Source organism: Poecile atricapillus, chromosome 11, assembly GCF_030490865.1.
Source record: "Poecile atricapillus isolate bPoeAtr1 chromosome 11, bPoeAtr1.hap1, whole genome shotgun sequence".
NCBI lineage: Eukaryota > Metazoa > Chordata > Aves > Passeriformes > Paridae > Poecile > Poecile atricapillus.
Window position 1 is genome coordinate 19443106 of NC_081259.1, and position 25010 is coordinate 19468115.

The window sequence follows — 25010 nt, forward strand, 5'->3', positions numbered from 1 at the left end:
CTAAAAACAAGGAGAAGACTCAATGCTGATGGTTCTGTTTGAGTGTTGTGTATGTAGAGTGGTTCAAACCCTCACCACAGTGAGCTGCTCTGAGCACTGGAGATAATGACCTGGCATTGCTACACCACCTAAACATGGGATCCCTCCTGCAAGAGCCTCTGCACTTATATGGGCATTCCAAATTCGGGAAGGGAACAGACTTGTGAAGTATAAACTCAAGTTACACCTTAAACAACCACTGAAGGAAGCCTTGGATGGCAGTTTTCAAAGCATTTATTTAAACAGTGTTTCCATCACAGCTGAAGCAAAAGCTAAGAGCAAGGTAAGGAATTCTATATAGGCCAAGTTCAGGGTTTCCAACCAAACAACGAGGATGGTGAAGATACTTAAATATTATCAGCATTTCCATTATCAAATTATTAATGATTTTTCTCCAGCTGAGTGCCTCATCCCCTCAGAGCCTCCTGCACCAACATCCCACACAAAGTCAGCAGCCCTCTCCCAAACCTCAGGCATCTGTATTCCAGGCTGTGCTCAAATGCACCATTTGGCATTACTGAGCAGCTATGAACCCTCCCAAGGTGTTTTACAATAAATGAGACTGCAATTTCCTTGCAGTTGCTGCAGCTACTAAATGACTTGATGAAATTCAGCAGCATTATGTGCTTGTATGCACCCAACAGCCTCCAAAACATCCTTTGTGACTGTCAGGGATCCAGCACTGCCAGCTACAAAGAGAAAACATCACTCTCAATACTCAGATCCCAGTAATTCCAGAAGTACCAGAAATCTGGAGGACCCACAACAGGTGAGTTTAGGACTGAGCTGTGTGGAGAGGACTTCCAGCTTCTAGAGTTACTGTCAAATTCCAGATTCTTTTCCTAAGCAGAGGAAAGAGTTGCTACCTTCTCCAGGAAAAAAAAATAGGCTCCTACAAAGAAATTCTGGATTAAAATGTTGACTCGCTGTTAAAACAAGCACAGTGTGGGATCAACTTTCTTCAACTATCACACCTGATAACAACGGCAGAAGCACATTCTTGTTTGTCTTGTTAATGAAGTAAAGGGGAAGAGAAATTAGTTTAGAAATAGAAAACTGAAAACCATTCAACAGGTGCCAAAGACACAGGGCTGCCCTAATTTACAAAAGGCACTGGAGCTTTGGGGTTTATTTGCTATTAGGAACTTGGACTTGTGCCAGGTTAAAACTAAGGGGTCAGAGCTTGGGACAAGCATAAAAGGGGAATCTGTGTTTTTGTTTTTAGTGATGCTTTAACATCCAGAAATAGCTCTTGTTTCGCATCAACTGCAGTCTCAACTCTGACTTCGTGGCACAGCTTCCAATTTATAGCAGAAACAACCCTTCTACTTTGCACAGCAGGAATGGTCCTGCTCACTGAAATTAAACCCACAGGGAATAGCAAAAACTGTATTTACTATTTAGTTTTAGCTTTCCAGAAACAAATATTTTAAAGTAGCTAAAAAACAATGAGCATTTTCAGTCTCACTTTGAAACATCCCAAAACACGCCGGTCCCCATCTGCACCCCAAGGCCCCTGAGAATAAGGCTGCTTTGCTGTGATTTTGGAAAAACTACACTGAGACAAAAGCAACCAGCATCAAATGTTTCCACACATGGCCAACCATGAGATTTGCATCTGACCTAACAGAAACATAAAGCACAAAGCAAGTGGGTCATATTTAAGTACAAAGTTGAAATTCCTCTGGAGACTTAACAAGACTTCTACCTGGTAATGCTGAAATTTAAAGTAATATTAAAAAAAAATTCTATTATACTCAGAATTACATGTCTAGGCAGTCAGGAACAGACACCATGTCATTTCCAAAAGTTTTGGAGTGATTGCTTATACAAGGTTCCAGGAATGCTTTGTCACAATGAAGTTTATTCCATTCCTTGGAAATATTAAATGCATTCCTACTATAATGAAACACCTTATAAACACCGCATGACAGAAACATGGGGTTTAACAAAGCATTTCCTTCCAGCATCTTAACATTTAGGCCCCTGACATGAATTTTATTATCAAATAAGTAACCACACAAGGTTTGCTAATGCACCTCACGCTGTGAGAGGACCCGGATGGAAGCAGCACCAGCCTCGAGTGCTTCCACCCACAGACTCCCACCTAATGCTTGTCAGCTCCAAGCACTCCGAATTTCCAAGATGTCATCTCTAGCATTAAATACAGTTTTAAGCACTACCCTGTGCAACAAGCAGCAATTCCTGTTGCTCACTGACAATTCATCCCTGTTGTGGACAATACCTTTGGAATGTACTGCCCACAGTATGCTGAATTACACCAGTATTGGTAAGATTTCCTGAGTTCTGCCTGGCAATCAGGATGTTTTGTCCAAGCAAGTGAAGCCACTGTTCAACAAGACCCCTCTTGTAACAATGGGTTTGCACTTGTTGTGACAGAGCTCTATTTAACCAGGGCTGTGGAACTCCAGGGGCCTCTGCAAAAAGCCATTCCTCAACAAATACGGGTTTTTAACTTCAGAGTGGTTGGGGATTTGGCTTATTTTAACGGCAAAGCTCCTACCAGAGCAAGGACCTAACCTTGCCTCCAAAGAAGTCATCCAGCTCCACCATGTAAATGAGAAACCTGTACTTGCTGCGAATGCTCTGATGTTACACCTGACCTGGTCTGCTCTAAAAAATGTAATTTAAAACTTTTAATCAAAAGAAAAGGTATTTTTGAGCTAGACTAAATTTTATTGGATCTAGGAATGCCACATCCTTCCAGAGAAAGGAAGCTCAACATGCTCACAATCACACAGCAGGCCAGGCACAACACCCAGCCACATCCAGGATCCTGATCCCCACTGTGGGGTGGGGAAAGAAAACAAGAGACTCAACTCCTTTTTTCTGCCACCTCAGAGCATCATCCCAGTATTTTCAACACCTTACCATTACAAAGTCCGGGAAGAATGAATATGGTCAGTGACATCACAACAATGTCATTGGAATGCTCCAGAAAAAGGGAGGCAAAAAGGGAAAATTAATCCCACCTGGAAAGACTGGAATTGCACAAGGTTGCAACAAAGCAAGGAGAACACCAGGCCAAGCCAGGCTACAGAGACACATCATGTGCTCTACTCAGGGCAGAAATAAATATGCCATTCTAAACATTTTTCAAGTTTATTTTCAGAAAAATCTAGAGCAAAAATGGAAATAGCAATCTGATACAAAAAAAGAAGTGACAGTGGATTATTTGAACAAAAGTTCAGAGAGGGAGAATATGGGGAAGATGTTCAACTGTGGGAACTGTGCCTTTGGGAGGAGGAAGCCTTTTGTTCCACAGCACCTCTATGTCTAGGTTTTTACAGTCCCTTGCTAACTTCATTCTGCCAGCAGCTGGAAAACCACCAGAAATCTGCCTGTTTACTTAGACAACTAAAATTCCAAATACCATGGCAAACAGCTCTCTGCTCCACCTAATCACAGGGAGAGGACGGGAGGAATACTCTGAGGTTTAAAAGTCTCAGCCAACCAACAATGCAAGGTTAAGGGGTTATTTGTACCCCTATTTTTGCATTTGGAGAGCAAGGGGAATTCTTGTAGTGTGACACATGGAGGCAAATCAGATGATGAGCATAAGCACCAAATACTGTACAAAAACCACCATCAAACACCTGAAATCCTGCTTATGCTCAGACAATAAAGAGCAAGTGTAAAATATTCTGAATATTTGAGACATTCTGAAACCTGCCTGGTTCACTGCAGGTCCAGTGGTCTTAGGGAGGCCAAGTGATAGCAGAGTTTGGCACTGAGCAGATGTCTCCAAAAGCCCATTCCACACTACGGGGTGAATGACATGCTCTGTGAGCAGCAACTTAGCCACAAGTTAGCTCCTACTTCTGCAACGTCTCCATCAGATCAAATCCCTGCCCTGAAAAGTTCATGCTTTTTCTCACACAGCTTGTATTTGGAAATGGCCAAATGGATGGGAGAAAAAATTTAATTCAGTCCTTTCAACTACAGCCCTGTCAGCTAATAACTGCTCAAATTGAGTGTTTTAATATAAAGTTACACCTGCCATGGCTCAGATACCTCCTTGCAAATACTCTGTGGCTCCCTGTTCCACTCTCCTTTCCCTGCAGCTGCAAAACAAAACCCCATCTATAACTTACACTTGATCATCAAAAAAAAAATCACTCATTAGAGAGCACAAGAGCTACAGCTGAAGTTTTCAGACTGTATATTACATCTGTCTTGAACAAGTAAGTTCAAAGCACTAAAAATGTAACCACAACCATCACCATTTGCTACCAAGAACCCACGGCAGGCACACAGGGACCAAAGCCATCCAGTACTTGACTGGAACAAGTGAATCACAGCTCAGCAACTGAGGATCCGCAGCAGGATCCTGAGCCAATGTGACTCCAGAAAAGGTTTACTGAACCAGAAAAGCAGCAGCAGCAATCCTGGTTGGGCGCCAAACACAAGGAAATAAACAGAACAGAGAGCTGGAAGATTTCACCAACAGCCACAGGAGTGAGGATGAGCAAATCCTGAAGCATTAGCCGACGTCGGGCCACTTACCTCAGAACAGCCCAGAAATCTGATGGCAGGAAGTTGGCATTTAACAGCCATCCACAGTAACTGAGTGTTTTCCTACCCTCTTCTGTTGCATTCCAGGGCCTAAGTTGGTTTTAGGTCCCGAGTTTACCCATGACATTCTGAACAGACACACTTTGTGCACCCTGCTCTGCTAAACCTGCAAACACCAGACAGCAACTGGAGCAGGAGAGCAGCCATGGGAAGGTCTGGGGGGCGGTTCTGCAGAGCCCAGCACACAGTCAGGCTTCCCGATGCCACCGCAGGACAGGGCACAAACAACAAGGGGCTCAACGCATTTCCCTCCACTAGTTCTGCAACTCACAGGTAGAGCACACAAGTCAAACAGCTTCAGGGCAGTCTAAGAGGGGGGCAAATCCACTCAGATCAGCCATCAGGACCTCCTCTAACAAATTAGCTCACGAAGAACATGCGGTTGAGTCCACCAGCCGGGTCTGGAAAATGCAGGAGCAGGAACACTCACAACTCCTCACTGGCAGCAACTTTTCCACCACTTGTTTTATGCAAAGATAAGGAATATGTCAGAATCTGTTCAATAGAAACAGAATGGGCCATGACTTTTGCAATCTTAATCATTAAACACAGACTCAGTATTTTAATGGTAATTTGAAAGAGTAAAAAGCTTAAGTTCCCAATTGTTTGTATGTCTGCCTGCCAACTGTTTCCCTCCCTACATCAGGATCAATAACTGGGAGCAAAGAAACATCCCTGCTTAACCATGAGATCTTCTTTAACTGCAGGGTAATCAGTTAATCCGAGCAGACTCCTTTATTCAGCTTTATACGGGCAATGCTGTCATTAAAGTTATAAACTTTAATTTGACTCAAGGAATGCCATTTTACTAATTTAGCACGCAAATATTTTTACAGCTGTTTGCATCAAGCTCCACATAAACTACAGGGGATTTACAGCACATAAAGCAACATTTTAAAGCTGCTGTTAGAGCCACTGCAGAGCACAGGACAGTTGGAGAAAAAACACTCACTAAGGCATCCTGTGTTTAAAGAGATTTACCAGCACAAACAACCAGCTAAACAACTACTTTATGGGCACTGGATCCCTCAATATTTAATATCCACAGACTTCTCATGCTATTCCCGTTGGAGTACTGGAAAAGGGTAGCAATTCCTAGTGACCCTAAGTAATGGTAAGCAAACAGGAACTAAAGAAAACCCATCACCTGAAGAAAAGTGAACTGCATCAGAAACTTGATGGTGAGCTGGAGCCAAACCCTGCCACAAACATTTAGAAACGGATGCTAAATGGCTTCAGTGGCTTGATTTTTTTTTTTTCCCAAAAAAACTTAGGGGCCGACAGGTAAGACTTAAGATACTTTGATCTAAAGAAGGTTAATGTTATTTCAAACTCCATTTCACTTTTAAAGAGGCACCCGTAAAAACTGAGGGTAAAAAAAGTTACGGTTGTGAAGGGATTGCCCGCACCCCTCCTGGTCTGTGCTGGAAATAAACACAAGGTTCAACCTCTGTGTGTGGCGGGGGGGAAGGGAGACGGCAACAAAACCAGAGCAGTGCCTCTCCTGGAATTCCAGGGCTTGCCATGGACTCCGCGGGTTATGGAGGAGCTATTACCCGCCTAACACCATGAGGACGGAAGGGAATAACGAAAAAAACATAGATTACGGCCCCCAGCTCGCAACCACACAAAGAAAGAGAAGCCCTTTCAGTGCCAAAGGCCTCGTTCCCGACGCTTCCACAGCAGGAAGCGAGATCCTGGCCGGGCCCGAGGGGCCTCCCGGGAGAACCGGGCGACGAGGAGCCCTCTCCACCCCCAGGGTGTACCGAGAGGAGTCGCTCCCCCGCCCCTCCAGCGTCGGGGGATACCGACTTGAGCCTCCTCCAGCCCCGGGGGAACCGCCAAGTGTATGTGAGGCCCTGAGCCGCGGACGGGCCGAGTCCGGTACCCCTCAGGAGGCCGCTGGCCCGTCCCGCCACCCCCCGCGCCCCTTCCCCCGTGTGTCCCCCCCCCCGTCCCGGTGCCGGGGGGCCGCACCTGGATGACCTCGTTGACCTCGCGGATGCACTCCACCATGTGCTGCAGGATCTGCTCGGCCGTCAGCACCTCGTAGCGATAATCCTCCTCCTGCTCGGGGCCGCCGCCGGGGCCCGGCCCGCCGCCCAGGCTGCCGCCGCCGCCGCCGCCGGGGCCCAGCCCGCCCGTCTCGCTGCCCAACAGCCCGTCGCGCTCCCCTCCGACGCGCAGCCCGGGCTCCACCAGCTCCACTTCGCCCAGGTCCAGATTATCGTCGGGCTCGTCTTCCTCCTCGTCCTCCTCGTCCTCCTCCGCGCCGCTGTCCTCGCTGCACTCCTCGTCCTCGTCGAACTCGTAGTTGTATCCCTCGTCCGAGTCCATGGCGAGGCGCTGAGGGAGCGGCGGCGGCTCCCGCGGCCTCCCCGCGCCCGGCCCCGCCGCCGCCGCCGTTGGCCCCGGCCCGGCCCGGCCCCGCCGCGCCTCAACCGCCGCCAACAAAGGGCCGCGGCCGCCGCGCTCCGTCACCGCGCGCCCCGCGCGTCACCGCCACCCGCCCGCGCCTGCGCGCCCGCCGGCATCTCACCCCGCCCGCCGCCGCCGCCATCTTGGGTGCGCGACACGCCCCCACCCAGCCCCCGCCCGCCTCATGCCGGCGCCGCCATGTTGAGTGTGGCGCGGCGCCAGGGTGGGTGCGGCAGGGAACCGCCGTGGAACCGCCGTGCCCCTGGCGTGGGAAAGACCTCCGAGACATCGAGTCCAAGCTGAGACCCAACACCATCCTGTCCATCAGACCAGAGCACTGGGTGCCACGTCCAGTCCTTCCATGGACGCCTCCATGGATGGTGAGCATACACCATCCACGCATCCAGTGCCTGACAACCCTTTCCATGAAGAAATTCCTCCTGATGTCCATCCTGAGCCTCCCCTGGTTGAGGACGTCTCCTCTTGTCCTGTCCCTTGTCCCCTGGGAGCAGAGCCCGATCTCCTCAGCTGCCCTCTCCTGTCAGGGAGCTGTGCAGAGCCAGAAGGTCTCTCCTGAGCCTCCAGGCTGAGCCCCCCAGCTCCCTCAGTTGCTCCTGGTGCTACACAATTTAAGTGGTTGGACTGGACCTTGAAGCTCATCTCATTACACTCCCTGCCATGGGCAGGGACACCTTCCATTGTCTCAGGTTGCTCCGAGCCCTGTCCAGCCTGGCCTTGGACACCGCCAGGGATGCAGGGGCAGCCGCAGCTGCTCTGGGCAACCTGTGCCAGGGCCTCACCTCCCTCACAGGGATGAATTTCTTTCCAGTATGTAACTTTTTCCTTTTTCAGTTTGTACCCATTACTCCGTCCTATCCCTACAGATCCTGATGAAGCTGGGAGGGTGGGGGAAGCAGAAGATTTGGGGGGTTGCCAGCTTCCTCTGCCCACATGGGACATGAGGTGGAACTGGGGCATGGAGCCCTTCTGAAGTGTGCTGTGGGCCAAGTGTGGAGAAGACTCCCAGTGCCACCATTAAATTGAGTGGTGTAGGGTCTGTGGCAAGCGACTTGCGAGGACCATGAGATGTAAATGTAAGGAGAGCATTAGGGAAAATATAAGAAAAGAGGTTACACTGCCTCAAAATCAGAATAAAATTGAACTGAGACCCTCCAGGCAGAAATTCGTAATCATTCCATGGGATAAACATGAGCCCACCATCTCTGGGGGGACCCTGACTGTGCCAGGTGGCATCTCCAAGCTCCAGTTTTGCCATATGGTCCATGAAGATGGTACTATCTGGGTTTTCACCGGTGCCAGGCTTGATTCCTTTTTTCTGTTAATTTGGCATTTTGCAGGGAGAACACATGAGTGGTTTCATCCCCAGAACAGGAATAGACTTTCTTACCTCCTGGAGTTGACAAGTGCCCTGGGCAGTTCAGGAATGCCATTCCCATGTGGTCTCATCCCTGCCAGAGCCTCTCACTTGAACACTGAGTGCCAGCAAAGGGCAGGATGGACACTGAGGTGCTGCAGGGGCTGAGCACCCTTTGTCTCAGCTTTCCCTGCCTCCAGCATCAGCTGTGCTCAGGAGACTCACTGGGCTCATTGTCTGCAGCCATTTGGGGAGCTCACGGAACTCCGGTTGGCTTGGAAACAAGGCTGCAGTCTGGCCCAGAGGAGAACCAGCTGCTCCCCCCTCTCCTACCACTGTTCACCATGGATGTGAGAGCCTGGCACAGCCCTGGGAGGGCTTCAAGGCCACCTTCTTCTCCCACTGGTGCTCACCTTCCACTTCCTCATGCCCTGGGGAATAATTTCTTCCCAGGGTGAAGTGGGGCCATTCGGATGTGGTGACATTATTCACCCACTCTGCCCGGATGAAGATGAGACTCATCAGGACAGTATGTGGTGTAGGTGCGACAAATTTCATCAGCTCTTTGGGACAGGAGTCATCAGGTGCAGCAGGATCCTGCTTCCTGCTTCTATACAAATCCCTTGTGAAACAGGAAGAAAATTAGAAGCCACATCCACAGGGGCATTTATTTCCTCATTGAACACGGCCGCAGTGACAGGGTTTTACAGATGCAGGTGCCCTCAGGGATCCGGGGAGATTAAGTGTCCAGTGGCCTGGTGGATATCTCTAGAACCCTCGCTGGGCACCCAGCTGCATCTTCCAACACACAGGCAGCTCCCCGAGCTCTGCTCTGCCTGGGTCAGGAGCACACAGCAGGTGTGGACTGAGTATGCACATTGCTTCATGCCATGCTACCTAGTCAATAAAGCCAGTTCTCTAATTACCCAACTTAGGTGGAATTGCAAAGGCCGGAGCTTGAATCATCCTGCCCTACATAAATGTAAGTAGCCCTGACTTGGTTCAGCTCTAAATGCACCATCTGGACATCTGCCAGGCTGGTCCCACCTCACACATCATGTGTGGGCTCAGGTGATTGCTCCAGGTCCTCACCCCATGCTTCATCCCTAAGGGGCCTGTGTGTCACCCCCTGGGACTCTGAGCTAGTCCTGCCCAGCTGGTGACATGCCCAGCTGCTGGGCAACAATGACAAGACACAGGCCATTTTGGGGCTGCTCATCTGCCCACAGGACCCCAAGAAAGGCACTGACCAAGCAATGGGGTTTGGCTTTATTGGATTTTGGCAGCTTTTGACACAAAAACCGTTGGCCAAGGTGACCTTCCCCTCAGGGACAGACCTGGGAGTGTGTTTGGGAAACAGCTGTTCCTGGGAGCAGGGACTGGCCATCTCCGGGTGCTCTGAGAACCTCCCCACAGCCCTGTCCTGGCCCTGGCCAAGGCTGCAGAGTTCAGCCTGGAGCCTTGCACGGAGCCCAGAGAGAGGAGGTTCTGGAGTCAGGCTGGGAGAGCTGGGGGTGCTCACCTGGGCAGTAGATTGCTTCAAGGAGACCACAGAGCACCTGCCAGTGCCTAAAGGGGCTCCAGAAGAGCTGGAGAGGGACCAGGGAGAAAGGATGGAGGGACAGGACATAGAGAATGGCATCTCACTGCCAGAGGGCAGGGTTAGATGGGATACTGGGGAGAAATTCCTCCCTGTGAGGATGGTGAGGCCCTGGCACAGGGTGCCCAGGGCAGCTGTGGCTGCCTCTGGATCCCTGGAAGTGTCCAAGGCCAGGCTGGACAGGGCTTAGAACAATGTGGTCTAGTGGAAGGTGTCTCTGTCCATGGCAGGGAGTGGAACAAGATGAGCTTTAGAGGTAGGGACCTACCTTCCTACTCAAACCGTGCTAGGATTCTATGATGATTCAGTGATCCCAGTAATATTTATAAACAGTGATGGGATCTTCCCAATGACATCCCACAGATAAAGGAAACCAGTTCACCTTCTACAGTTCCAGCCTTATCTTTCCCAACTGCAAGACAGGGATCAGCACTTTGCAGCCGGTTACTCCAGCAACAGTTACACTAATACATCTCAAAAATACTCTTTGGAATGAAATTTTAGCCATGCCTTTTGCAAAAGGCCTTCCTTTATTTTGAAGTTTCCAACCAGTGGTCACGTATGAAGCCCTGGTCACCCACCAGCTTCTTGTAGGTGGTTGGCAAAAGGTACCTAAGAAAAGCAGGGCTGCTGCCTGTAGCTCATTCAGAGGGGATCTGTGCTGTCTCTGTGGATTTTAGAACTCCAGCTACTGAGGAAAGCCAAAAACTGCTCTTCTGCCCACTCTGAAAAATGATTTAGATCTCCATAGACACCTGGTGCTTTTTCACTTTATTCTTGCAAGAGCTTAATTACCCAAGTGATTCTGGTAACTGTTAACACTGAAGCTGACAAGAATAAAATATTGCCTTGCAATCACCTTGCTCCCCAAAGTTAAGCACATGCTTACAGGATTTATGGAAGCATCGCCTCTGGGCACAGGGAGTTTGTCACGGCACATCCACAGGCTCTGATCGATTTCAGCTCAGCCCCACAGCCATGACTGGGAGCAGCCAGGGACAGCAGCCACATGTACTCAGCCTCCGCAAGAACTTGCAGCATCTCCTCGTGACAAACCCTGATTCGTGATACCAAAATGCTGTGAAAGTGCTGGTGCCCCACACCACAAACCGCCTGCAGATTCGGGGTGAACCTCCCATCTCACCCAGACTCTTTCCTGCTCCCGCATTCCTTGAGGCAGGCAGGATCTCTGGAAAAAGCCTTTCTTCTCCATCACCAGAGACACACAGAGCTCCCACGCTGGGAGAAAGGAAATCCAGATTTCTTAATGCCTAGGGTTTGATTTTGTGTGTCTGCACACTCCTTAACAACTTCAACCATAAGCATGGGCTGAGCAGCCCCTCGGATCACCACCCCAAAGCTGTGCGAGCTGGAGATAACCCAGAAGAAAAAAGGCTCTGTGATAACATCAACAGTGGAAACACCACCAGCCTGAGCTCAAGTCAGGACCCCAAATCCTCCACAGTGATTAACACATCTCACTTCAAGCTTTCCACTCTCAAGCTCATAACTGTTGAAATATTTCTCCTCACTGCTGCCTGCTCACTCCAAGTCTCCCAGGCCTCACTTCCCTCACACGTGCTCTCCCAGCTGAAGAGGTCCCTTCTGTTAAACCCAATCTTTGCAGAGAAATTCATTCAGCACGTGCACCTGCTGAACCATTCGATGGCAGCATTGATAAGGGGTGGTCTAGGTGGGAAGGTAGGGATATGGAAATGAGTTTTCCCATGTTTTGAAAAGCGCTGGAATGCGTCCTTGTGGCTCCAAAAGCATCCTGCCATACACCAGCCTGCTGTGGCCCCCCAAAACATCAAGGTTCCTCATGGGCTGAGTTGTTAGAGCTGGTGAAAATACCTTGGATGTGGATTTAGCATCTCATGTTTAGAATCTTCTTTGTGCACATGCTAAAGCTCTACCAAATGTCTCTGGGGGCTCCTGCTGGGTGTTTAAATGTGAGCACCCCTCTGCTTGATGACGAGCAACATCATCCCTGAAATACAAAGGTGTGCAACAGGAGGGTCCACACCTGAAAAGACTTGGCACATGCTGACCACACTTCCTCCAGATCACCACCACAAGTAAGAACATTTCAATCCTGCAACGCTTGTGCTTGCAGTCCAAACACATCATTATTTTACCAAGGATTGAAGTGAAGGTAAAGAAGAAAATAGTTTTGCCCAAAAAGGCTCTGAGATGCCAAACTTTAAGTTAGAGGTCTTATAGGTATTTCCAGGAGATGATCTGTGTTTTCCAAAGCCCTCTTTCAACCACACCACCAGCAGGTCCCTTAAGCTGTGAGTAGCTTCATTCAGGAGCAATTTTCCCAGACAGTGTTGGCTCGAAGAGCAAAGCAAATAGAAAACGGATGCCCTGTGAAGGTGTTCATGAATGGCTTTCTCCATTCCCACTTCACTGGCTCAGACACTTCTCATCAGAGGAAGAATCTGTGTGCAAAGCACCCTCCTGGTTAAATGCAGAAGCAGCCAACATTATAGGGAGTTAGGCAGCATAATAAATGGATTTATATCTTTTAAAAATGCTGTGGTACAACTGCAGTGACAGCCCAAAGGCCAACTTCATGCCCCAAAGGCAAACAAACCAGAAAGACTCAAATGTGACACCAGCCAGGTTTTATAACAATTTATATTAGAATAATTAATTTGGATTGCTACCAAATTCATTGTCAGTAGCAAGCAGGTAATCCAGCAATGTCCTGGTGCAGAAAGTCCCAGCTTTTGTATCAGAGAGATGACAAGAGTGGTTTGCAGGTACTCCCACCACGGATCTCCCCCGAGCCAGTAGAGCCTTGCCTTGGATTCACTCCCTGCATGTTCATTGATGAACTACCTTGGAAAAGGCCTCCCAGGTGGTTATATCACCCTGCAGATACACTCCCAGCCCATGAGCTGGGCTATTGACGGGCTACTGAAGAGCATCAGCAGCTTCAGGCTGCTGGTGCTCCGTGCCTACCACAGGATAGAGCGTAAACCAGGTTCTCTCAGCCAAGATCCACAGTTAAACACACGCTTAAGCAGTTTTCTTATGTAAAGAAACATTCAAAAATCAGACTGTTAGTCTGGATTAATGCCGGTCAGCTACAGATGAACTTCAATGAGTCATCCCCCAGAGACATCAGGTCCCCTAAAATAGCATCAGCAACTGAATCTGTAGAAAGGCTGGAATATTTGGACTGAAAGCTCTGATCACAATGCTTTACATAAGCTGGCAAACATGCCACCCTCTCCAGGCTGAAATGAGAATTCGCCTCAAGCCAGGGCACTCCCACAGCTCTGTCTCATGTGCTGGGAAGCACAGTCCTGACATTGCCTGATGCAAGACAGCAACAAACTGGCTTGTTTTTCTTCCACTGGAATTTTAATACAGTGCAACTACTTGGGAACAAGTCCAATACTGGAATCAATGAAATATAGTCAGAAAATGGTGGCAACAGCTGGTGCTCCAGAAGTTTGCACAGGAAAAAGCAACAACCCCAGCTCCAGACCACGGATGCTTTATGTAGACTGGCAGCAGGAAACTTGAACACAAGAATGACAGGGGCCACTTTCCCAGAGGTCTGACACAGGCTGGAATACAGGTGTGCTTTGTGATGAGGACAGAGATAGAGAAGGACCACAAAATCCTATAGAATAGTGAGGAAGCAGCCTGGCATGTGCCATTGTGTTGAATTTGTGTCCTGCCACCTCTGTAGGGAAAACAAAGGAGGATTTTCAGGAACCTGAGGGAACCTTCAGGCTTTAATTGCCCCAATCAGCCTCTCCTGGGACCACCACCCATGAACTCCATAAGCTCCATTCAATCTGAGGTCCAGGCAACCAGTTCTTCCTGATCTCTCCTGTAAGTGTACCTGCTCCTAGGTATTCCTAGACTGATGTTGGACTTCACTTAGTGCCTTTAGTTCTCTGTGTGACACCTGGTCTGTTGGTCCACCCCTGTGCTCTGTTAGCCTGGCTGTGGAGGTACACCCACCTGGTAAGGCTGTGCGTGTCCTTGGCTCCTGGCTCACCTTCCCATTAGGTGGACATTGCCATTTTACATGGCTGGAAAAGAAAGATGCAGTGCTGTGTGGGAGTTGAGCTCATGGCAACACCATTTGGCTCACTTTGACCCCCTTCCTGATAGATGTGAGCTTCTCTATCTCTAGGCGACTCTTAGGCCTCTCCCTGCCTCCCCCCTCCCATGAACCCCCTATTAATTTTCACTAACCTCATGAAATTCCTACAATCCCATATAAACTTAAACCTGACTATGATCTCCTCCTGATGCCCCACAACTTTTTCACCTCCACGTGAACTTCACTGGAACCTCGCAGCCTCCTTCAACATTGGAAAGCACCTCCCTCCATCTCTCCCCAGCCCAAATGAAACTCTTCTGTATCTTCCCAGCTCTTTTTCTTTCCCCATCAGTCCCCAGCTTTGTGCTGGTGCTATTCTAATCTTTGACAGCAATTTTCTTGAGTTTTTTTTTTTACAAAATGTTTTTTTCCTGTTGATCCTGTTCTCTCTCCACTGCTCCCATGAGGGACAATCCCTTACATTCCCTACCAGACCTTTCCATAGCTACGTCCTGCTCACATAGGGTGGTTTTTACTCTTGTATGATGGGGCCATCTCCCTTGTCACACTTTCTCCTGTGCCATTTGTTTAATTTCCTGCATGCTCCCATGCCTCTGGCTTGTCTCCCAGCATGCCTGATACCTTGGAGCTTTCTGGGACAGCAGGTTTTTAATAATTTGATGGAGTGGGTTCCATTGTAGGTCTGTGCTGGCAATTAGATGGGTAAGACCTGGTCTTAAGGCCCTTATTTGAGTTTGGGATTGCTAAGGAAAGCAGAGCTGGAGGGAGGAAGCAAAATTAAATAGAGTTCACCTGAGGTTAAGGCTTTCCTTGGAAAAGCCAAGCACTGTATGGAACACATCCCTGCAATACTTCACTGTGAGGATCCACCATGGGATAAAGCCCCTTTTATTTGTACAACCCAATCAATATTTCACTAGCCACATATTAAATATCCTTGGAAACCTGTGCAAAGGGTGATTTATATGCAGTATTGCTCATAAAAAATACACAGCACCAACTGAAGATGCCCAAACCCAAGATGGATCCAAAGCACAGGCAAGGGGTGCTGATTTTACACTGAGAGAGGGTCTGGTTAGGTTAGATATAAAGAAGAATTTATTTACAATGAGGATAGTGAGGCCCTGGCATAGGTTGCCCAGAAAAGCTGGGGCTGCCCCTGGATCCCTAGAAGTGTTCAAGGCCAGGTTGGACACAGGGCTTGGAGCAATGTGGGATAGCGGAAGACGTCCCTGCTCATGGCAGGGGGTGGAACTAAACGGTCTTTAAGATCCCTTCCAACCCAAAACACTACACGGTTCCACGAAGGCAGCACGGGTGAAATACGTGTTTTAAACCATTAATCTCCTCAAACTCCGAGGCAGGCTGCTGAGGCTCCCTGACGGCAGGAAGCATGGCTGGGGTGGGGACGGAACGGGACGGGGGGGGGGGGGGGGACTATAAAGCCTGAGGGCTGGGGGAGAAATTACATTTGGTGGGAAGCTGGAGGAGCTTGGGGGCTTTATTTGAACCGAACGAGGCGACTGTGGACTACTGGGGGAGGATGTGGGGCGAGGGGGCAGCGCCTGGGGGCTCTGAGGGCGGGCCCGAGCTGCCATTTCGCGGCCGCCCGGCCCCCCACTGTCGGGCGGTGCCGCCTCCCTCAGGCTCGGGCGCGACATGGCGGCGGCGCGGGCGCTGCAGCTGTCGCTGCTCCGGCTGCTGCTGCTCCCGCCGCTGCTGCTGGCGCTGCTGCCGGGCCCGGCGGGGGCCGTGTGGCCGCAGCCCCAGGCCCAGAGCTTCCCGCCCGGCGGCGGCCGCTGCCCGGTGCCAGCCCGGCGGTTCCGCTTCGCCGCGGCGAGCGGCTCGGCCGTGGGGCCGGGGTGCGCCGTGCTGGACGCCGCCTTCCAGCGGTACTGGCCGCTGATCTTCGGCAGTGCCACCGGTGAGGGCCGCGGCGGGTGCTGACCCTTCCCTCCGTGGCTTTGAACTTAACAACCTCCCACACCCTCGCTAACTTTGGGGTCAAGCCACGAGGTTTGCTGGCCGTCTGCCTCCCCTCAGTTCTGCGGCGGCAGGTGGGGTGGGAGTTGTGGCTTGGATGGAGTCTGGTGGCAGAGGCAGCGATGGGTTGGGATTTGGAGGGCAGTGCCTATGGCATGTATAGAAGAAATCTAATCGAGTTAGGCATAGCACTAGTTGTCTTCCTGCCAGGATTTAAGTTCTTGCTGTCAAGGGTTTGCTCCATGTCATTTTTTACTTCCTCCGGAGGGTGTTACAGCTCCCCATTGCTTCATTTCGCTTCCTTCTCTTGTGGCTGCAGGGAGAGCTGCTCCCGGTCTTGCAACCGTTCCTGCTTCAGGGCTGCTGCTAAGTCTTGGCTGTTCCCATTCCTAGCAGCTCTCCTGTGTGAGGTCTCACCTTGAGGAAAGACTTGCTGCTTTGTGTGTGTTCTTCCAAGTACGTACTTGTGCCACGGGGGACCTCTGCCAAGGTGGAGCTAAAAGTCCCGAGGCAGCATGGCTTTTCTGCCAGGGAGAGATTAGCTCCTGGATTTGTCCTGAAATTTATGATGGTAAGATGAGGAAAGGTAAAAGCTTTGAGAGTTTGTGTTTGCTTTGGGACAGGCTCGAAAGGTTTCTTGAACCCAGACTTCTTCATGAGAGCACCCATTACTTGTCTGGGATGAGCTGCAGGAAATCTCTTGGCAGTGGAGCTGACACGCAGGGATGCTCAGGAGCTGCGTGGGTCTGCTGCAGCCTGAAGTGCTATATCCAGGGAATATGAAGCACTTCATTCATCAAAAAGAGATAGTAACTCTGCTCCCAAGTGTTTTAAATGTCAGTGTGAACTCTATTGCTGCTGATCAAAGCAGAGAAGGGTGGCGGTGTTGGAAGCCGCTTGGCTTTGTCTTGAGTACATCATACTTTGAAAAAAGCAGGTTGGAAACAGAGAACCCTTTGGCTTACTTTATTTCAATTCTTGTGAGTAGCAGTAGAAATAAATTTTCATTTGAGAGCCAAAAAGACTCCTCTTGGTTCTCTTTTGCTGCTAGGAACTAAAAACAGCTGATCTAATTATTCACGCTCTCCTGTTCCACTCAGAGGGGAAATGTGACCATCAAATCACTTGGAGCAACATTGTGATCACAAGATCCAGCTCACACTCATCACTTTCCATATGCCCTGCTTTATGATGCTCAAACTACACAAATTATTTTAAGGCCTTTTTTCCCCTCTTTGCCTTCGTTTTCTTCTGGTCTTTTTTTTCCACATGGGTAGTCAGTAAGAACAGGCAGTGGAAACCCTGGATGAAACAAAATAATTTGTATTAATAGAGGAAATAAATGGCAGAAACCATTTTCTGGTGGTGCTGCCTCTCAGGTGTGGTGGTGGTGGTGCCTGTCTGCAGCTTGGGCCAGGAGGCTGTGTTTGGGTTGGGAAGCGCCTCACCAAGCAGGTTCAAACGCGGTGTGTGGTGGTGGGACCAATTCTGTTGAGGCTCCTCGGCAGGATGAGTGTTCCCAGGCCTGGGAGCGGCTGTTCCCAGTGAACTGCTGCCTTCCCGAGCGGAGGGAGCAGGTCTTGCTGTGCTGCTTGCACATCTGTGAGGTTGCCTTGGCTACCAGCTTGTCTGCAACCGAGAGGAAAGCTCAAAACAGGGCTGGCTTCAAGCTGTTTTCCTTCTCTCCGCAGAGGTTTCGTCATCCCTTCGTGGAGAAATCAGGATTTCTGTGAGCTCCTGTGAGCTGTGGAGCAGGGGCTCTCTGCATTTCTCTGAAATGCTGGCAGTGCCACAGTCTCTCTGGAAACTTCTTGGTGCTCTTGGCTCATTCAAAGCCAAGCTCTTTATTTTCAGTGACCACATTGAGCATTGGCTGTTCCTGGGAATGTTGTGGGGTGTAGGCATGGACCTCGGCTGGGATGAGCAGGGTCGCACCCTGCTACCCCATGCTGCTCCGGGCAACTGACTGCTGTGAGTGCATTACCTCCTAGTGAAGCACTCCCTTTGGAATGGGGGAGTGACTCAAGTGGGGATTCAGGCTTGTGCATCCTTGGAAGTGCTCTTCAGTTAGGGAAGTGTGCCCAGAGTTCCTACCTGAGGTCTAAATGTGACTGGGTTCATTTCTCTGGCTGCTACACCTGGGACCTGCTCTGCAGAAGGGGAAGTCGGTTGGGAGCTTTTCTGAGCTGGGTGAGACCTTTTGATTGCCTCTAACTCAGCCCAGTTTAGCAGATTCATTCTTCACCCTTTTTTAGTGGTTTTCTTTGCCCTTTTCCAAGATGTTTGGGTGTGGCAGAACTCTTGGGCTTGTACTTTTTTCCACTACTGAGAGAGCTTGGAAACAAGAAGCTCTTCACCCTCATGGAGAAGCTTTAACTAGTCATGGCTGTATATTAAAAGCCAGGGCTGGTGTCCAGGAAGCCTTGGGGGTTGCTGCTAGTCCGTATTCTGATGTTTGTCCTCTCTTGTGTGTTCCTTTAAGCTTCCCTGTGGGCTTCCTCACAGGCTGGGGTCAGCTTATGTTCTCCTGGTTGGCTGTGTTGAAATTAGCCCCTGCTGAACACTGTGTCTGTTTCGGGGTGCAGAAAGGGGTGCCTCTTTCTGTCTCCATCCCTAGCTGGGCTGGGAGGATGGTGGTGGGCTTGTAAGCAGGGAAGAGAGCTGGGATGGGGTTGATGTGCATGGTCTGTGTCCTTTGCAGAGAATGAGTCGTCCTGGGAAACGCCCTGCACCAAGCTTCTCATCTATGTTTCCACTCCAGGCTGCGATGGGTTTCCCAGACTGGACTCCAAGGAGAGCTGTAAGTGTCAGGGTTGGGAGCAGGAGGGAACGTGGCTGTTTCTGTGCCTGGCACTGGGAAGTAGCACTGTGCAGTTACCCTTGGATTTGGGGAGGGCACCAATTCCTGCTCTTAAGATGTTGGGGCAGGGCAGGAGGGACATACCTGAGGGTGCTGATAAAGCAGTGGGGAGAGGTTTCAAACAGCAAGAGAGGGCCAAAATTCAGTTGTGTGGGGTCCTGGCATGCGGTTCTGTACCTGAACCCTGCCCAGTGCTGTTGTGGCTGTATGGGACAGCCCCCTGATGCTGTGTTTCAGATAAGCTGTCTGTCTCCAAAGGCTCCATGCTGCTCTCAGCAGAGACCATCTGGGGAGCTCTCCGAGGTGAGCTGCACATCCTGCAGGGCATTCCTGCTCTCTCTGCCTCGGGCCTGTGGGAATGTCTCGCAGTGCCTCGCTTTCCATAGACTTCTTTGTTAATTGAGCTCTGCTCCTTTGGGGGTGTCTGTGCTGAGGAAGGGGCTGTGTGTTTTCCTGCAGGCCTGGAAACATTCAGCCAGCTTGTTGGAAGAGATGAAAATGGCACGGTGAGTCCTGGCTTCATCCCCTGGGGGCAGGCTGCTCTCCATAGTGCCCCTGCCTCCATGGGGACAGGCTGAGGGTTGCTGGGGTGCTTGGGATAAGTGGGCACAGCCTTGTCACGACCAAGTGGAAATTCATGAATCCATGGATTCAGCCAGATCCCTGCCTTCTGAATGGTTGAAGAAGTGCTGCAGCTCTTTCTGGACAGTTTGCACTCTGGGCACTGAGGGCACGTCTGTCCTGCCAACCCTGGGATCAATGGTGACCTTCAATGTTTCTTGCTAATGGCTGTTTGCCCTGTTGCCTGCTCAAGTCTTCCTCGTGTCTTCTTTGTGCAGTACTACGTCAATGAGACAGAAATCGTGGACTTTCCCCGCTTCCCTCACCGGGGACTGTTGCTGGATACCTCTCGTCACTACCTGCCCTTGAGTGCCATTCTGGAAACTCTGGTAGGGCACCCATGCTGGGAGATGAGATGGTTTAATTGTGTGTCCCTTCCCCTGAAGGGAAGGGGTGACAACGAGCTCCCTTGTTTGGGTGATTTCTCAGCTGCTGCTGTTAAAAAGAAAACTCTGAGGTATTTTGGATTCCTACAGTCCAGGTTACTCTTCAAGGCTGGGTTGTTTCTAAGGCAAGGGAAAACACTGGCGAAGGTGGGTGGTGGTTCTGTGCTCATCCCAAGCAGAATTAAACTTCCAGTTCTCCACCAGCGGCTCAGTTACAGGGAGAGCAGAGATTTTACTGAGCAAAGTGTTCCTGGCCCTGTGTGGTTTTTGTGTTTAGAGCGAGATGTCTGAAACCCTCTTGGTTCCTGGGGAGCATTTAGGGACTCTGCCTTGTCTTCTAGAGATGGAGGACCTTGTCCTCTGTCTGTGGCAAGCTGGATGACCTTTCAGAAGGGATGGGGCATGTTCACCTTTGTCCCTGTATCTTCCCAGGATGTCATGGCTTACAACAAGTTCAATGTGTTTCACTGGCACATTGTGGATGACCCATCTTTCCCCTATGAGAGCTCCACGTTCCCAGAGCTCAGCAAGCAGGTAATGATCACCATGTAGTGCCCAGCTCAGGTGGGCAGATCCCTGCCTCTGCTCCTGAGCAAGGTGCTGAGCTTTCCCATGTTCCCAGGGAGCCTTCAATGCCATGACCCACGTGTACACAGCCAGTGACGTGCGCACTGTGATCGAGCACGCCCGGCTGCGCGGCATCAGAGTCATCGCTGAGTTTGACACCCCCGGCCACACCCTCTCCTGGGGGCCAGGTGAGGAGCAGACCCTGCCCACTGCTGCTCTGAGGAGAGTTGCAGTTGTCCCAGGGGCAGGAGTGAGTGCTGCAATATGGACCCTAAAAGCTGGGTGTGGGCAGCAGTGTCCCACAGGCTGGCTTTAACAAGGAGTAAACCATTATTTGGGGGATGTGGGACCCAATGGTCCAACTTCTAGAGCAAAATCCAAAGGGAAACATTTCCATCTTTTCTTGGGTCCAAGCTGGGTGACTTTGTGGGAGTGTCTGCTCTGCCAAAACTAACATCATGGCTTATTGCAAGGATCTTGTGTTTAACTGAGGGTACAGCTGGCCAAGCTTCCTTGCTGTGCTCAGCTGTGTCCCAGTCCTGACACACTGCTCTCTGCTCCAGGGACTGCGTCTCCTCTTCTATGTCTAGAAGTGCAAGAAGCTCCAGGAAAACATTCCACTGTCTTTTTCTCTCCTTCCCCTGCCTCCAAATGCCAAGGCCCACGTTAGAATTCACCATGTGTGTGGTCACAGCTGGAACTGTGGCTGTCTCTCCTTCCCTGTCCCCTGACAGGCCCTGAGTTGTGCTCAGGGGCATTGTAGAGGATGACATGGTCACACTTTTCCCCATTCTCACCATCCTGCATTTTTTACCATCAGGTGCTCCAGGTCTGCTGACTCCCTGCTATATAGGCAAGGCTCCCTCTGGAGTCTATGGGCCCATCAACCCCATTGTTAACAGCACCTACCAGTTTGTGACCAGTTTATTCCAAGAGGTCAGCACTGTGTTCCCAGACTTCTTTCTCCACCTTGGTGGCGATGAGGTGGATTTCACGTGCTGGTGAGTCTGAGATCAGTCTGGAGGGGGACTGAGGGTAAGTATTTGGGATTGGAATCCTAGCCCATGGCTTCTTGGTCATGATCTTTGGTGTCCTGCTCTGCCAGGCCAGGAGTAATGGTGGTGCTTGGAACTTTGGGGATTTCTGTGCTCATGGTGATGCTGGATGCAGGGAACTGCTGGTGCTGGTCCAGCCACAGCTCTGGAATACCTGGGCAAACCTTGGACTGATGTGGGAGGGACTTGACCATGCCTTGGCCTTACTCCAGAGCTCAGGTTGTGATGGTTTTATTCCTTCTCTTTGGTGCACAGGAAATCCAATCCAGAAATACGTGCTTTCATGGTGGAGAAGGGCTTTGGTGAAGATTACAAAAAATTAGAGTCTTTCTACATCCAGAGGTAAGGACAGGCCATCCAGAGCCTGCAGCTGCACTGTGTGACCAGCTCAAATGTCTTCTGTCTTGGGGACACCAAATCTCCTTTTCAGGAGCATCCCCATTGGTCATGTCTCCCCAACCCCAAAAGGGAACATTTTAGTGGGAGATTGACCACAAAAAAAGGGGCTGAGGACAAAGAAGCCCCATAAGGGGATGTGCTCTCTCCCTTCTCCTTCAGAAGCATCTCCACATCCCATTGAGGATGTTGGGAATATCTGTGCTGCTCCTTTGGCTGTATGTAACCACCAAAGAGGGGATCAGTGGGATCACCCAAAACTCGCTACTTTTCCTACTCCAGGCTTCTGGACATTGTCTCTTCCCTTGGCAAAGGTTATATTGTGTGGCAGGAGGTGTTTGACAACGACGTGAAGGTGAGAGCTGCCTGTGCTGGGGTGAAGAGTGCCAGCACCCCAGCCTGACACACTGGTGTGCTCTGGGGGGCTGTGCTGGGGTGAACAGTGCCAGCACCCCAGCCTGACACACTGGTGTGCTCTGGGGGGCTGTGCTGGGGCTGGTGGGGATTACTCTGTAAAATGAGACTGGGGTCCATGTCAAGATGGTGCTGCCAGTGAGCTGCCCTCATCATGGCTTTGTCACACTGCCACCAATGCTCTGCTCCCTCTAGGATGCAGGTTTTAACCGTGCCCGGGAAACCCTGCAAATGGGCTTATCTTTCCTTCTGTTGTACCTGCAAAGGGAAGTGGCTCAAAAATCAAGCCCAAGTCTGCCTCAGCTTCCTTTTGGGAGTGTGGAGGGGTCAGGGCACTCTGCATGGGGGAGCAGGTGATGCTTCTGTCACTGCACTGATCCCCTGCCCTGTGTTCACCTGTGCTCCTCAGCTGAGGCCTGACACCATCATCCACGTGTGGAAGGAGAACAACTTGCGGTACCTGGAAGAGATGGCCAATGTCACCAGGGCTGGCTACCGGGCTCTGCTCTCTGCACCCTGGTACCTCAACCGCATCTCCTATGGGCAGGACTGGATAGAAGCCTATAAGGTGGAGCCCTTGAACTTTGGAGGTGTGTTCCGTGTGTCCCCTTTCTGCATGGCAGCTGGCTTGACGCTCAGACGCAGCGCCAGAACTGGCTGTTTTGCTGTCCCCCTCCACAGGCAGCCCTGAGCAGAAGGCCCTGGTGATAGGTGGCGAGGCCTGCATGTGGGGTGAATATGTGGATGTCACCAACCTGACCCCCAGGCTCTGGTAAGGGAGGTTGCTTGGGTCGCGTGTGGTTGGGCTTGCATCCCTTTTCTTTGCCAGGGAATGTTATTTGCTGAGCTTGTGGGTTTGGTCTGCACATGGTGCCTGTCCCTGTCCCCTCTGTGCTGGTAACAGCTTCACTGAGGCTGAAATGAGAGTTTGCAAGGCTGTAACAACCTGCTGCTGCTAGAACTAGGTTGTGTTTAACACCCGTCTGTCCTGACACCCTGGTCTGCTCCTGATGGGCATGTGTGCGGGAATAGATCTTGGGATACTCTGAAGCCTTTGTGTGTGGAAGGATGCTGGCCAGGAAAGTGTTTGGGAGTTCAGGGCTTCATATGAGAAGCTTTTGAGCTCCCCCCTGTCCTGACTGCCTGTCCCTTGTCTTAAAGGCCGAGAGCCGGGGCCGTAGCTGAAAGACTCTGGAGCAATGAGACAGTCATGAACGTGGAAGATGCATACGCCCGGCTGGTGGAGTTCCGCTGCACCCTGCTCAGGTAACCATCCTGGGACAGCTGCCCTTGCACAGCTGCTCTGGGCTCAGCCCTGGGAGGGCAGCGAGGGAGAAGGGCTTGCTCTGCTGCAAAATGACCCTTGTTCCTCTGGTAGGCCCTGTTTTTTCTGCTGCCTGTGCGTGGGCAGAGCTTGCTTTGTGCAGCACTGGAAGAGCGCTCCTGCTGCTGGCGTAGGCTGGTGGCTCTGGCGAGGAGAGGGCTTTGTGCTGAGGAAGGAGGGGACTTGTCAGCTCTTGCCACTCCTCCTGCTGTACCAGCTTCCCCAGGAAACCTGTCCTCACCCTGTGCTCCCACACATGAGCAAAAGACTGAGTTTATAAGCATGGGATGAAAACCACTCCCTCCCTGTCGCACCTGAAACGGGATACCCACGGCCACCCTGTGCCACTGGAAGCCCTCAAACCCAGTGGTGGCTCTACCTGTGCCTCCTCCCTGATGCCATCCTTCTGTTCTCTTCCCAGGCGTGGTGTCCAGGCACAGCCTCTCTACATTGGATACTGTGACCATGAATTTGGCGGGGTTTGAAGGGAGAGCCTCACTGCCCTCAATCTCTGTGCACGCAGGAGGAACGTACCCCCCTCAAAAGGGCAGAGGGACCCTTCCCACCCCACCTTCTGCTGTGGGTTCGTTGCAATGAACGTTTCTTTTGCCTTGGCATGCGCTCTTTGCCTCTTTTTCTATTTTTATTTCTTTAAATCTATAAATAAATGACCCCAAAGAGGAAAAAGGTGCCTACTACTGCTCATCTGGGGCTTGGGACACTGTGCAAGGGTTAGCAGGAGATGGGTAGAGCTTGCTCCAGAGATACTGGTGGAGAAGCATCCTGGCATCCTGGCGACTCCCAAGCTTGCAGGGTGCCTGCTCAGCTGCATAAACTTTGCTTAGCTTCTGCTGCTGTCCCAGGGTTTGCTTCTGCAGTCACGTTGTGCTGTGGGGTCCTGTCCTTGTCCCTCTCTCGTCTGATGGCCAGGCCTGAGAGCCACCACCACTGCTGCCATAAACCCTGGCTGCTGCCACCTCCTCTGGCTTCTCCTCAGCAGATGACACCCTGGAGCCTCTTTGAGGAGCCCTTGCAAATCTGCTGAGTGGTGCATGGATATTACGAAATCTCTGCTCAGCTCTTCAGGCCGTCACCTCTGCCTGGAATTTGGCCAACTGACCCGTCCTCCTCCTGCTCTGTTACTCCCAGGGTGAGGAGCTCAGCTCCAGGTCTCCTCCATCCAGGGGGGTTTTGATGGTGTTTTCCTCCAAGAAGAAACCAGTGTTGCTGCTGTCCCATAGAGCTGTGGTTGTTGTCCTTCGATGGTTGGGATTGCCGTGCTG

The 25010-nt window shown here is 51.0% G+C and overlaps 2 protein-coding genes across 2 annotated transcripts in view; one reads left to right on the plus strand and one right to left on the minus strand.

The window, feature by feature from the left end:
* Nucleotides 1-7121, minus strand: part of ARIH1 (ariadne RBR E3 ubiquitin protein ligase 1) — a 49034-nt gene extending 41913 nt beyond the window's left edge. Inside the window, exon 1 of the mRNA XM_058846517.1 lies at nucleotides 6613-7121. Within this exon, the coding sequence (XP_058702500.1) occupies nucleotides 6613-6972 (360 nt within the window). The 5' untranslated portion in view covers nucleotides 6973-7121. The remainder of the gene's footprint in view (nucleotides 1-6612) is intronic.
* An 8632-nt stretch (nucleotides 7122-15753) lies between these two features.
* HEXA (hexosaminidase subunit alpha) lies at nucleotides 15754-24414 on the plus strand. Its single transcript, XM_058847116.1, has 14 exons — nucleotides 15754-16045; nucleotides 18806-18904; nucleotides 19202-19267; nucleotides 19424-19470; nucleotides 19804-19914; nucleotides 20404-20505; nucleotides 20594-20726; nucleotides 21359-21539; nucleotides 21849-21935; nucleotides 22272-22344; nucleotides 22813-22993; nucleotides 23085-23175; nucleotides 23565-23669; nucleotides 24149-24414. The coding sequence occupies exons 1-14, from the start codon at nucleotides 15781-15783 to the stop codon at nucleotides 24210-24212; spliced, it is 1605 nt and encodes a 534-aa protein (XP_058703099.1). The 5' UTR covers nucleotides 15754-15780; the 3' UTR covers nucleotides 24213-24414.
* The last annotated feature ends 596 nt before the right edge of the window (nucleotides 24415-25010 follow it).